Below are 17,939 nucleotides of genomic sequence, written 5' to 3'. Positions count from 1 at the left end.
GAATAAATTCATCCCTTTTCAGTTTACTTCAGGGCTACATGACAGCAGCTCTGTCTCCAGCAACCAACTCATCATACAGAACAGCATGGAATTCATACTCCCAATTCTGCGCCGAGCACCAAATCATCCCGGAACAGTTCAACCAAAACGGGATCCTGGCATTCGTCGTGCACCTCTGCGACATCCTCCAGCTGTCACCCACTACCATTAGATCCTATCTGTCTGGGATTCAACACCTTCAGTCAGCCTGACTCTCCGCGGAATCGAGAAGTCTCTCCCACGTACTTCTCCTATCAGGATGTCGATCAAGACAGACATCTTCCTTAAGATGATTTCCATCCTCCATAATGGATGCTTCAATCAAGCAGACAACATCGTAATGGAAGCAATCTGTACAACTGCCTTCTTCGGGTTTCTAAGATGCAGAGTTCACGGTCGCACCCTTTTCCAGCTTCAGGAATCAGAGCGAGCAACCTCTCCTGCAATAAAGACCAGCACTTCCTGCAGTTTTTGAGCACATCAAAAACTGATCAACTTCGTTCTGGACAATGTATTCAATTATCAAAGATTAACTCTCCCCTTTGCCCTTGAAGTTGTCTGGCAAACTCATCACTCTCAAGAAACCCAGTCACTCAGATCTGCTGTTTACCGACTACTCAAGGAACATTGTCACTAGGAACTGGTTTTCATCTCATCTGTCCTCTCTCATAACTAAAGCAGGTCTGCCACAGCAATTCTTCACTCCTCTCTCCTTTATTATGTATTATTATTATTTATTTCTTAGCAGACGCCCTTATCCAGGGCGACTTACAATTGTTACAAGACATCACATTATACATTATTTCACATTATACAGATATCACAGTATTTTACATACAATTCCCCATTTATACAGTTGGGTTTTTACTGGAGCAATCTAGGTAAAGTACCTTGCTCAAGGGTACAACAGCAGTGTCCCCCACTGGGGATTGAACCCACAACCCTCCGGTCACGAGTCCAGAGCCCTAACCACCACTCCACACTGCTGCTTTAGAATCGGAGCTGCAACTTCAGCTGCCAGAGCAGGACTAAATCAACATATTAAAACTGTAGGTCACTGGACTTCATCAGCAGTTGAGACATTCATTCGAACGTCAGCATCAGACATTGTCTCAGCCCAGCAATCCCTAGCTAGCTGGCCCGGAGTACGGGCTCCCTCTCCACTGGGACTACCAGAGGTTTCCACCTTACAAAAAGTAAAAAGAAAAAAGAACTGTGGTTTTTCCTCTCTGCTGCACGGATGGCTTTCTTCTAGGTTATCTTACTAATCTTGTTATGTCCTGATTGTCTTCTATTCTATAGTGTTGTGCAGGGCGCAGTCTTCTTTCCCCTCACAGGTGTGGGATTTTTCTAGCGGGGAGCCGGGGGTCCATTATCTGGGGGTGATATTTATCACTTCCCCTAGCTTCTCAGGCATCCGCCATTCAAGCTCTCTAGCCAGCGGGACCCCCGGCCACAATCATCTTATCTTTCGCATTATGTGTGCTATTCTGCTACGTTTCCATCTATACTGGACCTTTAGTTCCTCAACTCTCTCAAACTTTGTAATCATACTAACATATGTTTCTATAGAGCCCCCTCTAAGTGCCGCTGCTGCGGAATCATATGGGCCTCTCTATCTTATTTTCTTCCTTCAAGAACTTGATCACAACGTTCGGCTCCGTTGAGTCGGGACTATTCTCCTCCCCCGTGGGTTTGCATCCGCATCCACGCCGCCGCTGCGGCTCTCCTGTGAGTAGGGGACTAACACTTTATGTTTTCCAGGTCTCGGGGGTCATCCGACCAGCCTTCAGTCACCAAGACTTGTGAGACTTGCTTTCCTATCCACTTTTTCCCTTTCAAGTAAATAGCGCTCATCGAGCCTGCTATAAAAAAAAAAATCACTCTCTATACACATTTCACCGATACTCCATGAAGTGAACTTTAAAAAACTTCATTGTGATATAAATATTCTATCCCACAAAAATAAATGATATCCACATATAACAGGGTTAGAATTATATGAAAGAGATCCTAATTGTGTTTAATAGGAATTCTCTCATTTTAAATATTTACTGGAATTAGGGTTATTGAATGAATTATGCAAAAAGCTTCGACAAGTTTCCTTGCTGGTTAAAAAGTAAATATTTAATATCAATCCCTGCTGTCTGAAATTATCTAACACTTTGCATTTCTAAATATTTTCTAGCTTTATGAAAATTGCTAATTTTTGCCAATTAAGTTTATTTGCTTTAAGACTTTGATTTGGATCAATTGAGCTCTTAAGTGTTCTGTGCTTTATAAAACTCTGCATGTCGTACACTTCCCTACAAATAAATGGCTTCTATCATTAGAGGTTTAAATAATGCAATGTATTTCATGCTCAGCCTGAAGCTGGATTCCAGTGAAGTTGCTAATGCACGTAATGATTAAGTGTAACTCAAATACTAACTGTGTTGTTGAAAACCTGACAGGCAATAATTTGGTCTATTATATTCTGTCATTTAATTGCCTACTACAGACATTCTTAGACACATTATGAAGCAATGATTTACAATTATTCAGTCTGCAAAGATCAGAGAGTGACATTATAATCATCCACATAGGAATCCCACTGCAACAACTGTTAGTGAAAATAAAAATAGTTTTACAGAAGTCTGAACTTCCTGCTATTGAAGATTATGGTGGGCAAACAATGTGGGATCAGTTCAAAGATGGTTTAATTCAGCTACCTGCATAATTCTTCATGTTGAGCAAAATATACAATATAAATAAAAAATGTATTGTTTGATAAAGTTTTCACTTATTGCTTTAAAATGGAAAACATTCTGTATACATTTAAAAAGTTATTAAATGCAAAAGGAAATCACTTTCCAAACATTAAAAAAAGTGGTTGTAGCTGACAAAAAAAAAAAAAAGAATAATCCCACGAATTTTGGTCTCATTCATGACGTTTTCATTTTTTTTTTTTTTTATCTGATACAACACCAGGTTAATGAAAGCGATCAGTGTCCATGCTTTAACTGAAGTTCAAACTGAAAAAGGACTACCTCTATCTTCCGCAAAAAAAAAGCGTGAGGAAAGCTAACAGGTGCAGACCATAATAAAGAAAATACAGGTCGAAGCCACTTAAGTGAGACACCCCGGTGGAGTGAACAACCGTCCCGCTTAAGCAGGCGTCTCCCTAAAGAGAAGTGCAGTTAAACAAGAAGTCAGATTAGCCAATTAGTACAGCAGATAAAGTGCACAGAAACACACGTGAACATGTATTGAAAGCAAAAAAAAAAAAAAACTTTATTGCTAGTTACATCTTACTTCAGAGCTGTAATTTTGTTTACTGAACATATTTACAATATATACAGCAAGGTCCCGAGTTTCTGATTTAAGCACTGGCCCTGATATACATGCTCCTTTAAGGGCTGCTGAAACCAAACGAAAAGTGCTTCCTCTACATGGTCTTTCCCCTTGCGTTTCCTTTTCATTGCGGGATTTGAGTTTGATTGCCACTCACCCAGAATCGCATCTCTGTTTTTGCTTATCCTCCCTGCCTGGCTTTTGGAGATGTGAAATTGAGCAGCAATGGAGGGCAGAGACGATGTGGAGTTCTGCAGAGCTGCTATTCAACTTTCAGTGTACAGGCAAAGCGCAACACTGGTGAGAAGCCGGCTAATCGTCCCACCAAAGCGAAATTTTGTTTTTGTATTGTACCTACAAACCGAAGGTTTTTTTTTATTTTATAAAATTTGGAGTGACCAATTATTATTTTTATTTATTTTCCGCCCAATTTCAAATGTCCATGTTTTTTATCCTCGCCGCAGCAAGTCCCCACACAGCACGGATGTTCTGAGGGCATTTGAGCATCCTCCATTCTCACAAGCCTAAAGCCAGAATTGCTTTTACACTGAGCAATCCAGAGCAGAGGTGGGCGGGCTTCTTATCCACTCTGAAATGCTCAGTGTCTGGCCAGTAGGTTTCCCATCCCCACCCCTAAGAGCATCAGAGCCAATGTGATGCCCCCTAGCAATGTTCAGACCTCTTTGCACAGCCAGGACGCAAACCAGCAACGTCCAAGCTGAACGACTCATCCTGCGTTCCCCAAGTTTTAAATGGATGAGCCACTCGGGGACGACTTGCACATTTTTAATCAAGGAAAATCGGTTCCCATTAAAACATCTCGCTAAAGTGGTCGTTCCGCGTAAGCACGTCCTGTTTAGCTGGCATGTACTGTACTATGCACCTTAGTTTTTTTTTTTTTATTTTGTTTCAATAATAATAAAAAAAAGTATTTTAAACAAAATGCAAGAGGAATCTGAAGTATAATATTTGTAGTCAAGTCTCCAAGAAAGAGATTTTTGAGTGTGTGATCAACTTTATCTCTACAAGCAGCATCGAGCAAAGTATAGATGGTTGATTTGTCATTGCTGTTAACTATTTTTTTAACTCTGTAGCGACATTAATATAGGAAGTGCCTTATGGTCAGCACATCTTTTTGGAAACTGATTTGCTGTGCATGAATACCTTCATGATTATATTAAATAATTATCTGTGTCAAATAGGATTGTATTCTTGTAGGCCTAGTTAGTTCAAGAGGTTATATTTTTTAGCAACTATAAATAGATTGCAAGAAAATGTTCTGATTTGGTAATGAAACTGAGTAGTATTGTCTGGCAGTCTAAAGTTCCCAATCTAGCTGTAAAAAGCAGAAGCTTTTTTGTATGGTATGGTGTACTTTTCCATCAACTTTTTGAAGATGTTGCACTGCTATCTGAAAGCACCTTGATAAGCCCAAGGAAAGTTTGAAATACATACACGTAAAATAAACAGGGCTTGTAGACACTCCATTACCTTCCATGCTCTCTTATGCACTGGAAAGGAAGAGCATCCTTTCACATCATGCAACAGCAATTTGTGTGCAGTGACAGTACTAGACCGGGCTAGCCAAAACGTTAGATCAATACACCATGTTAGTAAGTATGCAGACAAAAATAATTAATAATACATTGATATATGTTGCGCTGTTTATTTTTCTTACTTTGCCACATCCAAGTTGAAAAAGTTTTGTATTTTTTCAGTTAGTCAGATCAGTTAGATGGGGTAGCCGCAGTCAATGTGTAAAGGATTCCATACTATTAGAAACCCGATTTAAATTTGAAACTTTTGTTGCATACAATGATAAATGCATTGATCAAGGTTAGTGCCTGACCTCCTGGCAAATATAACAAATTGCCAAAATCTTTGTTTAAACACCTACAATTATGTTGAAAATAAGTTTGGCTTCATCACTTTGTAGTTAATTCACACTGGGTGGGACAATTTAAAAAAAAACTTGAAGCACATATTCATGTGCTGTAAACTGCTTTATCTAGAAAGAGTAATTCACTAGTAAACTGCTCTACAAATGAAAGGTACAAAGCAGGGCTGTCAATTAATTGCAGTTAACTTCTGCGATTAACGCATACACTTTTTTTTTTTTTACATTAAGTTTTTTAATGTGCGTTAAATCGCCCTGCGTTGACCCTCTCAGCATATCGTAATTTATTCCCTGCGGCACTATTTTAATATACTCGAGTGCATGCAACGCAATAAGTGCATTCATCGTTTGAATAGAAAGTTAGTCTCGGAACTGCATTATGGAGCAAAGCACTAAAAGTGAAGGACTTATGAATGGGAAGTTAATTTTTTTTTTTTTTTACTTTCTGACAGATCATTGGATAGAAAGACTGTTACTTGTATCTGTTAGTTCCAGTATCACAGAATGCATCTCGTCTGCTGTACAACCTGCGAGCTGTAAACATATTACTTTTTTTAATTCAGGATCTCTGCAAGCCTGTGAATCAAGCTACATCATGTCAGTACGATACAGGGTGTCCCACTTGAAAGTAGCCCTGTATGTATTTCAGTTAGATGTTGGCATTCAGTCCATGTCCACGTTGGGAGTGACATTCCTGTATAAACCGAGTTTGTAATAGCGAGGATTCCTGTACATGTCTGTGTCTGCTTCATCATGGGATTATTTATTTATTTATTACTTATTTGTATGTTGTAATACTTACTGGGATGCTTTCAGCAGAACACCCTGTATAACCAATGCTGTTGAAAAGTGGATAGTTACCGACTTTTAATCTTATTTCAATGACCACATTTATTTTAATGGCAATGAAAAAAACAAAAGAGTATATGGAGTATAACAGATATCCTTTTAAAAGGAAACTGATAAGAAAATATTCAGTTTAATTTGAAATGCAGTAAGGCGAGTAATAAACTGACTCAGTTGTGATTGAGCAGTTGGTTCAAACAATTTAACAGCAAATGCTTGATTTTTTCTGTATAATTCTGTGAAAATAAATATAAAACCAGAGGGGCTAACAATATGATTAATTAAATTAAGAAAATAGGGTTTTTATGCTAGGTTGTTTTTTGGACCTTAAGAGATAGATGCAGTAATTGTATCAATATGCGATTAAAACCAAGATTAACATTTTTAAAATCGTGAGATTAATCGTGGATTCATTTTTTTTAATTGCTTGACAGCCCTAGTACAAAGACATGGTATTTGTGACAGATATTAATACGTTAATGTTGCTGAAAGATCAGGTCACCCTTCAAAGCATATTTTAAAGCAGGTAAAATGTATGGTAATTAAAGTTAATGAAGAAATGCAGCATAAACTGCTTATGTTGAGGAACTAATAGGTCCGCTGAGCATTCTGTACATTACTTAGCCATCAATGATAATGAATTGACATTGTCAATGCAGTTTGTACAAACAAATTTAACATGCTCATCATTAAAACCCATGGCACTTCCGTCACCTCTTTTGCAGGTATGGTATAATTCCACAATGTTTCAAAACATAGTGTTACTTAAACTGCCTTGCCCAACTGTTAATATGCAGTACCTACCTGGACAAGAGCTTAGACTAAAACCCAGTCAAACATCATCAATAAGTTATGCAGACATGTGCAATATTTTACATTTTGTGGCCAAATATTTACATGCCTTTTTAGCAGGGGTCAATATTCTTGCTTTGTATTTTGTGGGTATTATTGACCTTGTTATTGAATTACACAAGGCCAGTATTGTCTTGGGGATGCATTCATTATTTTAAAAATTTATATAAAAACTAATAATTGTTACAGATTCCTTGTAATATAATTAGTTTCACAGACAACACTAATATTATAAACCTGTAGTGACATCCAGACAGTATTAAAAACACATTTTGAAAGTTTTTTTTTTATAATATGTGTAGTGCGGACAACATCACTTCCACTGACAAAGTCACTTCAATTAGAGATTTCTGGATGATGTTTACATCACTGTGCCCTTGCAAGCATATGTCCTCACCTAATCTTAACACTAGAAGTGTAAACAGTTTATAAAATGCAATTCGGGTAAAGGCTAAATTATATATTTGATGCCACAGTGTGAAATGTATAGTTCTTCATGACAGCATAAATGATCATCCTATAATTTAGTCAATGTACAGATTACAGGTTCAGATTGACCTAGGAGCATGTACAATTGTACAATTGCTCCTCTTTAGTGCAGGGTTAGGAGTGGGAGAGGAATGTCATAACTGTGTTTAAAAAATTTACCATAATAATAGAATGGAAATAAGCAAGTATAGTTTCGGAGCTCTTGGATTCCGAGAAGCAGATCTGAACAATTTCTACCTTATTAGTTCCATTTCTTATCATGTACTGGGATAAAGTCAGTGTACCTACCCACAGACATGGCACTTGTATTCCCTCATTCCAAGGTGTCGCTTGACATGGTTACGAGCATCCCCCAACTGGGCTGTAGCAAATTTGCAGAGTTTGCACCTGAACGGCTTTGATCCTAAAAGAAAAACATTTTATAAAAAACTCTAGAAAAAGTAACTAAACACAATGCCATTTCTGCACTATATTAATAGCTGGATAACTTTTTTTTCCATGAAATAACCACTTTGAACACATCTACTGGTCACATTTAAAAAGCCATATTTTTTTAGCACACAAATTCTGGACTTACCATACACTATTAAGGGAAAACATTAGATTTTATATATAAAATCATGAACATCAATAGCAAATCTTTTATATAATGCATTTGTATTGAAAAAAAGGTAAGAGTTGATTTATGAGGGGATGTGTTGAAAGTTATTGTTCAGAAAACACTTCTTAGGGGGGTTGTTCTCAGTATTTTGTCTTAGTTTTATTTGATATTTGTCAGTTTATCAACCTGTTTTAAAAGGTCATACAGAATACAAAATATTTCAATCAATTCTGTGACTTTACTAGCCACTCAATCATCACTATAACACTAATCACTTTAATTGGGTGTGGGGAGGATTATACCGAGTCATTAATAAATCAACTGATGTCACTTGTATAAAATGAAGGAGCATATGGTTTTTCTCATCATTTATCAATAAGTGCAATGCTCTTGCAGAGTTATTAACAGTCTATGGACAATGATGAACAAACTTGATGTGCTTGATGTATGCATTCTAAATTTCAGTGTTCCTGTTCTATTTCAATAGAAAGCCAAGTTGTGGTCTCTTTAACCAATAAGCAATAATACAGCTGCACAATTTATTTTGCAGTTTAATATATATATATATATATATATATATATATATATATATATATATATATATATATATATGACAAATTATTATTATCAAGATGTATTGGTCTTGAGGAAAGGTCAATCCGTTCTGGTTCAAAAGTTATTCTCAAAATAGTATCTTCAAATTCACCGCAATATTTATTTATTGATACTTTGCTGAACAGATTGAGGACATCGTGTAGATTACTAATACGTTCAAACGTGGTTCACGTAAAAACGACACATTTAATTTTAATGCTCCAATGAAGATTGAATGGCCACCTTTACTAACCAGATTCAGAAATGGTATTTCACAGTTCAGTGCCAATGAAGCCATATCTCTTAATTCTGCCATTTTGATCGCAAGGTGTAGGTGTAAAGTATAGTTAGCACATAGATGGCTATATCCAGTCTGCTGTATGTGTTTAAATGCCAAAAGGAGGAAGACATTACATCTAATAGCCATCACATCTTACGAAACTCCATTCTACTTAAGGGAGTTCAGTAAAAGTGAAATTGGCCATTAATACTGTGTCATGTTAAATTAATACTGCCATCTAAATTGGCGTTTTTCATTTTTTACATTTGAACTGAGATTCAGAATTCTTTATTATTTTCCATGAATTTCCAGAGTTTTCTTTGCTTTTTGACATGCGGTAGTCATCATTTTTGTTCTTTACTATTGTGTGAATAGAATATTTTTTGTTAAAAGATTTGCTGCAAGGTTTCAACAAGCCTGAGGAAAACAGTAGAGCGTGGAGTGCAATGGTGAGTGAAGACTCTGGATATATGCGATTACTTAGACGATTTTGGGATGTGCCCTCATGCATACTAAAGACTGCTAAGACTACCCAATTCCACATTTTACAGTCTTGTCAATTCAGAATTGCATAGGCCTGATTAAAGAACATAAGAACATAAGAAAGTTTACAAACGAGAGGAGGCCATTCAGCCCATCTTGCTTGTTTGGTTGTTAGTAGCTTATTGATCTCAGAATCTCATCAAGCAGTTTCTTGAAGGATCCCAGGGTGTCAGCTTCAACAACATTACTGGGGAGTTGGTTCCAGACCCTCACAATTCTCTGTGTAAAAAAGTGCCTCCTATTTTCTGTTCTGAATGCCCCTTTATCTAATCTCCATTTGTGACCCCTGGTCCTTGTTTCTTTTTTCAGGTCAAAGAAGTCCCCTGGGTCGACACTGTCTATACCTTTTAGGATTTTGAATGTTTGAATCAGATCACCGCGTAGTCTTCTTTGTTCAAGACTGAATAGATTCAATTCTTTTAGCCTGTCTCCATACGACATGCCTTTTAAACCTGGGATAATTCTGGTTGCTCTTCTTTGCACTCTTTCTAGAGCAGCAATATCCTTTTTGTAACGAGGTGACCAGAACTGAACACAATATTCTAGGTGAGGTCTTACTAATGCATTGTAAAGTTTTAACATTACTTCCCTTGATTTAAATTCAACACTTCTCACAATATATTCGAGCATCTTGTTGGCCTTTTTTATAGCTTCCCCACATTGTCTAGATGAAGACATTTCTGAGTCAACATAAACTCCTAGGTCTTTTTCATAGTTCCCTTCTTCAATTTCAGTATCTCCCATATGATATTTATAATGCACATTTTTATTGCCTGCATGCAACACTTTACACTTTTCTCTATTAAATGTCATTTGCCATGTGTCTGCCCAATTCTGAATGCTGTCTAGATCATTTTGAATGACCTTTGCTGCTGCAACAGTGTTTGCCACTCCTCCTATTTTTGTGTCGTCTGCAAATTTAACGAGTTTGCTTACTATACCAGAATCTAAATCATTAATGTAGATTAGGAATAGCAGAGGACCTAATACTGATCCCTGTGGTACACCACTGGTTACCTCTCTCCATTTTGAGGTTTCTCCTCTAATCAGCACTTTCTGTTTTCTACATGTTAACCACTCCCTAATCCATGTGCATGCATTTCCTTGAATCCCTACTGCGTTCAGCTTGAGAATTAATCTTTTATGCAGGACTTTATCAAAAGCTTTCTGGAAATCTAAATAAACCATGTTGTATGCTTTGCAATTATCCATTTTCAATGTTGCATCCTCAAAAAAGTCAAGTAGGTTAGTTAGACACAATCTCCCTTTCCTAAAACCATGCTGACTGTCTCCTAGGATATTGTTACCATATAGGTAATTTTCCATTGTGGATCTTATTATAGTTTCAATAAGTTTACATATAATAGAAGTCAGGCTTATTGGTCTGTAGTTACCTGGTTCGGTTTTGCAATGTACCACAGACAGTGTGCAATAATACTACATTTTACCCACTTGAGCAAGACTGAAAGGTCTTAAACACAAACTACTCCTTAAAAAATGTAGGAGTTTAAAACACAGACATTAAAATCTCACATCGGTATATGTGATGTTTGCAATATGGTAGACAATGAATCCTGTGTAAAGCTAACTCACTACCTGCTTGACACTGTTTTGGAGTCACTGTGCACATAATATTAAATGACCCCTTTTTGGATATCAAAATGGATCTTTTCTTGTCAATTTGGACTGCAAGCAGAATGATTGGTAGGGATTCAGTCATTCAAATCATACGCAAAACAATTAATTTAATTAAAAACATGAGTGCTATTTACCAAGCAAAGGAGTCTGAAATAGATAAGACATTGCTTCTGACAGAAAGTAATTATATAACATTCCTCCTAAATTAGCTGCTGAAAAAATAATCCTGGTTGCTGTTTCTGTAGCTTGTTTTTTTTTTTTTTTTTTTTTTTTTTTAAATAATGCCAGTAATGCATAATCGTTATATGCTTGAGATGAACCAATCCAAAGAATGCCAAGACTTGTGAAGGAGAGAGGAAGTTGGAGTCACAGTGTTCCTGAACTTCATTTATATAATCAAGCATTAGCATTCATCAAACACATTCATGGTGTGTCTGGGCACAGTTTAAGTAGCTCGGAAGACAGAGCTCTGATTGCCTGTTGGTAATAAATTTGTTAAGAAGATGAGATTAATCAGTATCCAGGGAGGAAGTCAGATGGCGGATTACTATGTGAAACCCACAAGAGAAACGTTGCAGAGTAAAGGCTGTAAAGTTTATTGCCAGAATGTTTGGAGGGCTTAGTTCTATTCCAACTTAATTTCTTACAACAGAAGTCAGATTTGTTTGTGCACAAACCAAGCAGATGTGAGACCTTTTCCAAGTCGACAAAACTAATCTCTAAAGTAATACCCACCTTCCCCATTTCCCCAAGTGTTTTAGTAAATTACAGACCATGGTGTCATATACTGTATTATGGAAAGTCACTTCATATGAAAATTACTTTATCATTTTTAGGATAAGCAGTCCTTGCCTGTTTAACACAACTACAGCATACCTCTCAAATGCCTAAGACCATTAGGAAACATTCACTGTGTCATTACTGATGCACAATGAAAACGCAACAGTCTAAGTTTTACATTAATAGCTCATTGGGCACATGCATGTTATTTACATTTTAAATAGTGAGCAGATAGATTTGTTGATTGTTTGAGTAGTATTGTTCCTTGGGATAACAAAATACTGAGGTCAAGTCATGTGATTTCATAAAAATGCCAGGTGCGCAGTGTTTGGTAAATGAGTTGATTAAGAATCTGTATAAAACATCCATTTGAAAAAAATGATTTTAATTAACGAAAGAACAGCAAAAGATATGACCATGCCCCACTTCATAGTTTAGAAAGCTGTTAAAATACACGCCATAGTACTCGGTTTTTAAGTTCACAATTCCTGCTGCAGGAAAAGCAATGTAAGCTTCCATGAAGCATGGTAAAGTATAGGTAAGCATTGTAAAGCCAAGAAAGTTAGGGTAAAGCATACTTAAGAACAAACCACGGTAAACTAACACCGATAAAAAGTTCCCCATAGTAAAGTGTAATGCACAGTGAAAGCATGATAAAGCATAGGTAAGCACTGTAAAGCCCAGAGATGTATGGTAAAGCATAGTAAGAAAAAAACATGGCAAAACCAGGGTAAACTATGGTAAATGTACCGTAAAACTTCAAATAATCGCCGGTCTCCAATACTCGTCGGGACTCTAATAAGCGCCGGGGCTTCTGGGAAATATGGTAAATAGACGCCGGATCTCTTAAATGTCGGGTTATGAATAATAATATAATGTACGTCATGCTGAATGTTCCAGTCAATACGTACATGGCTGAACAGCAAGCTTACCAATGTGTTTTTCAACAGCAATGAAGAGGCCCTGAGGCTCAAGATGAATGATAAGAAAACTGAATTTAACTTATGTGTGATGAAAGTAAAATACAAACTTGTTTTCTGATATTAACAGGGTTGCCTTTTAGTGTATTTGTACGTGTTTTTTTTTTTTGTATTAACAGTATTTCATGCATTGAGTCTTACAATGAATATTCGTATTTTGCTCCTTTTCCAGCGTTCTTATTTATTTATTTATTTATTTATTTTTATTTTATTTTTTTAATTTAGGTTGTTGCCAATTATTTGTATTATTTTCTCCCTGATTTGGAAATGGCCAATTATTTTTAGGCTCAGCTCACCGCTACCACCCCTGTGCTGACTCGGGAACGGTGAAGACGAACACACGCTGTCCTCCGAAGCGTGTGCCGTCAGCCGACCGCTTTTTTTTTCACACTGCGAACTCACCATGCAGCCATCCAAGAGCTACAGCGTCAGAAGACAATGCAACTCTCGGGCAGCTTACAGGCAAGCCCGCAGGCGCACGGCCAGACTACAGGGGTCATTGGTGCGCGGTGAGCCGAGGACACTCTGGCCGACCTAACCCTCCCTCCCCCCGGGCGACGCTCAGCCAATTGAGCGCCGCCCCCTGGGAGCGCCCGTCCTCGGTCCGCAAAGGAATAGCCTGGACTCGAACTCGCGACGTCCAGACTATAGGGCACATCCTACACTCCACACGGAGCACCTTTACTGGATGCGCCACTCGGGAGCCTCAGCGTTCTTATTTATCAATGTACGTTATAAAAACAAATTACTCACTTTTGCTTTAATTTTGTGATAAAACTGGTACTAAGATTTATTGTTAATCTTTAAACAGTTTGAAGCATTTTTGAGTGTGTTGTGGACCAACAATATGAACTTATTTTTCGTATTAACACAGGATTTCATGCGATTGTTTTGCAATGAAGATTCTTGCTGGTTAATTTTTCATCGATTGTCCACGCTTACCAATTTACACGTTTTGAGGGTGAACAATAAATATAATATGTGTTAAGATGATACTTATTGCTTTTATTAAACTTTAAAACCATGTTTGTTTTTTTATTGTAATACACGCTTGTGTTCCGATATTTGCAGGGCTGTCTTTAGTGGATTTTTACTGTTTTTATTATTATTACAATACAAACTGTTATTACCTACTGACACAACCTTTAATGACGTTGCTGGAATGTTGTAATTTACTTCTGTCGTTTCTATAAGGTTGTGTGCAGGCAGCTTTTTCATGACTGCATCTGAAGTATTTGCAGATGTTAGTGATATTACATAATAAACGCGTCTCAAATAGTCGCCGGTCTCCAATAGGCTCCAGGGCTACTGGCGAACATTGTAAATAAACGCTGGGGTGTTTATTTAAAGTTTTATGTTAGGCTCCCAGGGCTTCTCAAACTTGGTCCCGGGGACCCCCTGTGGCTGCTGGTTTTCATTCCAACCGAGCTCTCAATTACTTAACTATACCTTAATTGAACTAATAATTTACTTAATTAGATATGTTTACTTGTTTTCAGCTCTTAAACAGTTGCTGCAGTTCAAGTTACTTATCAAATGTTATAGCTGAACTATGAAATACAATCTCAGAATACATCAGTAGTCACAAAAGTTACCTTGCTTACAGATTTGTATTATTAATCCGAGTAGGAATGATACAGTGTTCTGTGATGGTTCCTGATAGATGTGACAGAAAGGGAGACACACTTTTTTTTTTTTTTTAAACCAGCCATCAACTATCCTTCCCCCATACCAGATGACCCGGTAACACATGCATAAATAAAACAAAGTACTGTACAAACTAGTTCCCAACATTTCTTACATTCTTATGTGGATCCTGGTTTCTATAATAATGCACCTAGAACGTGGAATCCAAAGTCTGCTGTGCCAGCATAGGAATTCTAATTGAAAGTTACATGTATTTCAGAAGTTTTAAAACAGTGAAGTGTAAATATAAACATTTAAAATTATGTTGTGTGTAGTATATAGTATTTTCACCAAACAATTGTTTCTTAAAAGTGTTTTGCATGTGATATTGTTAGCACAGTGCTGTTTACCAATTTACTGGATAATTGCAAAGCATACGACATGGTTTATTTAGATTTCCAGAAAGCTTTTGACAAAGTCCTGCATAAAAGATTCTCAAACTGAATGCAGTAGGGATTCAAGGAAATGCATGCACATGGATTAGGGAGTGGTTAACATGTAGAAAACAGAAAGTACTGATTAGAGGAGAAACCTCAAAATGGAGAGAGGTAACCAGTGGTGTACCACAGGGATCAGTATTAGGTCCTCTGCTATTCCTAATCTACATTAATGATTTAGATTCTGGTATAGTAAGCAGAAATTTGCAGACGACAGCATTCAGAACTGGGCAGACACATGGCAAATTACATTTAATAGAGAAAAGTGTAAGGTACTGTGAGGGTCTGGAACCAACTCCCCAGTAATGTTGTTGAAGCCGGCACCCTTGGATCCTTCAAGAAGCTGCTGATGAGATTCTGGGATCAATAAGCTACTAACAACCAAACGAGCAAGATAGGTTGAATGGCCTCCTCTTGTTTGTAAACTTTCTTACTTCAAACAAAAACGACTACTGTTTGAAATGAGATATTTTGGGTGGTGCAGTATGCTTGATTAGCACTCAGGGTTAGAGTTTTTGAAACTCAAAAGTCAGCTTGGTAACATCAATTTTTGAAATCAGCAAGTCCAAATTGTTACCAACTTTTAACAAGAAATGCCTTGAGCTTCCTTAATAAGCCCTAATTTCAAGAAATCTGACTAGTCTATCAGTCTTACAGTATCTCACTGGAAAGTAATTAGTTTAGGCTACATTTAATAACAGGGATGGTGGCGAATATAACTTTTACTTTGGGGGGGGCTGGGGAGCTGGACTGTCGTTTATTGATGGTTACCTCACTTCTCGTTTCAGCATTAAGTTGATTTTAAATGCAATTAATACATAAAGTCAGAGAAGAATAATGGACTACATTCAGCACTTAACCTGCTGGACATTTTGAAATCGCACAAGTGACCAGTGCAAACCTATTTTGCATTATAAACGACAAAATAAATCTTAATGGATTAAGAATGATCAGCTATCAACACACAAGGGAAATTAAGTGCTGAAACGCCTACATTGATTATTTTAAATTATTAGCCTTACTCTCTTCTGGATTTCTATGCTTTTAGTGAGCTTTAACACATTTACAAGACTTATTGACTGTAATTACAAGAGAATTCAAGTAATGGACACATCAATTATAAGCTACATGTCCTGACCAGACAGTTGCATAAAGAATTCTAAACCATTAGCATCTTTCTCAATGGCTTCATTTTTAAAGGACAGACGGCAATATAAATGTATATTTTTCAGAAAAGGAAACCCTATCAAAATAAACTATGTACCCAATTTAAGTAAGATAATTCTAAACAATGAACCTCTAACAGCAGTGGGGCAGCAGTGTGGAGTAGTGGTTAGGGCTCTGGACTCTTGACTGGAGGGTTGTGGGTTCAATCCCCGGTGGAGGACACTGCTGCTGTAACCTTGAGCAAGGTACTTTACCTACATTGCTCCAGTAAAAACCTAACTGTATAAATGGGTAATTGTATGTAAAAATAATGTGATGTCTTGTAACAATTGTAAGTCGCCCTGGATAAGGGCGTCTGCTAAGAAATAAATAATAATAACTGCAACAGAAGACCTACGTTAAACATTTTAGTACTGTACTTCATAAAATTGGGCCTATTCAATAAAGTAAACTTTACCACACACTTTATTGAAAGCCTGTTTGTTAGGAATGTGTGTAAGGTTAGTCTGTTGAAATGCAAGAATAAACTCCCACTCTCTTTAGAAACAGATTATAAATGTTTCATGAATACAAAACCTTACTTAGGAGTTCTTCAATAAAAAGTGTAAGCTATATGAATAAAGTCCAGGGTCTCTAAGCACTGGATGGAGTACTAATTCCAACAAGCAAAAAAAGAAAAAAAGTTGAACCATATTATTAACAATTTAGCATAAGGTACATTTGTTAAAATGTGTATGCCATCCATTGTAACTATGCACATTAGATTGTGTCCAGCACAATGCTTTGAATTTCAACCAAGAACCCAATTCAGCTACATTTTTTGTTGGGGAAAATGCTTTTTGGGAAAATAGAATGTGGAGAAATATCCAATTAAAATTAACTAAGACATTTATTATTATTATTATTATTATTATTAGCTTATTTAGCAGACACCTTTATCCAAGGCGACTTTCAGAGATTAGGGTGTGTGAACTATGCACAGCTGCAGAGTCACTTACAACAAGTATGAATCCCTAATGCTTGTACCTGAAAATTATTTAAACATACATAATGTAAATAAAGTATATGCTAAAATATATAAACAATTATTATTACAATTATGTCATTGAGGAAGGTAGTTATCATTTTCGTTTGTCCCACCAATTCCCATTATTTTCCATACAGCACAAGTTGCCTCCTAATTAACAGTGAAGTGTCCTGAGCCAAAAGTCTGAAACTTGGTGGAATTCTTTGTGGACTTTAAGGGGTGCTATGGCAGAATATGTTATAAAGGATGAGAATATTATTCTGCAGCACCAACACTTTGTAGGTATAATGAAAGCAGTTCAGATCAGTATTTGTTTAAGTTTCCAATGATAAAGAACCATGCAAAAATATTGCAACAACAATCAATCAGAGAGGATTGCAAACAGCAACAAAAAGTGAAAGCATTATTATAAGAGTAATACACATACAGGAGATCAGTTGACATTTATCTCTATTCTATTCTTTTTTTTTTTATACTCAATCTACAGTAAGTATATCAAGGAAGCCATTGTCAGAAAGGAAAAGTAGGTGACATACAACAATTGTGGAAAACCTTTGGCTTTCAAGTTAAGGAAGACCAGGGTATTCTTGTTCCAGGAAAGTCTAACATAAATCTCTACGTTTACTGTTAGGTGCTCCTGCTGTTTATTATTATTATTATTATTATTATTATTATTATTATTATTATTAATTTCTTAGCAGACGCCCTTATCCAGGGCGACTTACAATTGTTACAAGATAACACATTATA

At 36.7% G+C, this 17,939-nt stretch overlaps 1 protein-coding gene across 2 annotated transcripts in view; it reads right to left on the bottom strand.

Annotated features, from left to right (window-relative positions):
* The window catches only part of LOC117394736 (zinc finger protein 407-like), a 274,187-nt gene that overhangs the window by 239,283 nt on the left and 16,965 nt on the right, over window positions 1-17,939 (bottom strand). For both annotated transcript variants that reach the window (XM_033993241.3, XM_059012746.1), the window contains exon 3: window positions 7,745-7,859. In XM_033993241.3, the coding sequence (XP_033849132.2) occupies window positions 7,745-7,859 (115 nt within the window). The remainder of the gene's footprint in view (window positions 1-7,744; window positions 7,860-17,939) is intronic.

The sequence above is a fragment of the Acipenser ruthenus genome, chromosome 3, assembly GCF_902713425.1.
Source record: "Acipenser ruthenus chromosome 3, fAciRut3.2 maternal haplotype, whole genome shotgun sequence".
Lineage (NCBI taxonomy): Eukaryota > Metazoa > Chordata > Actinopteri > Acipenseriformes > Acipenseridae > Acipenser > Acipenser ruthenus.
The sequence above is the reverse complement of the archived record's forward strand: the minus strand, read 5'-3'. Positions and strand labels throughout refer to the sequence as shown.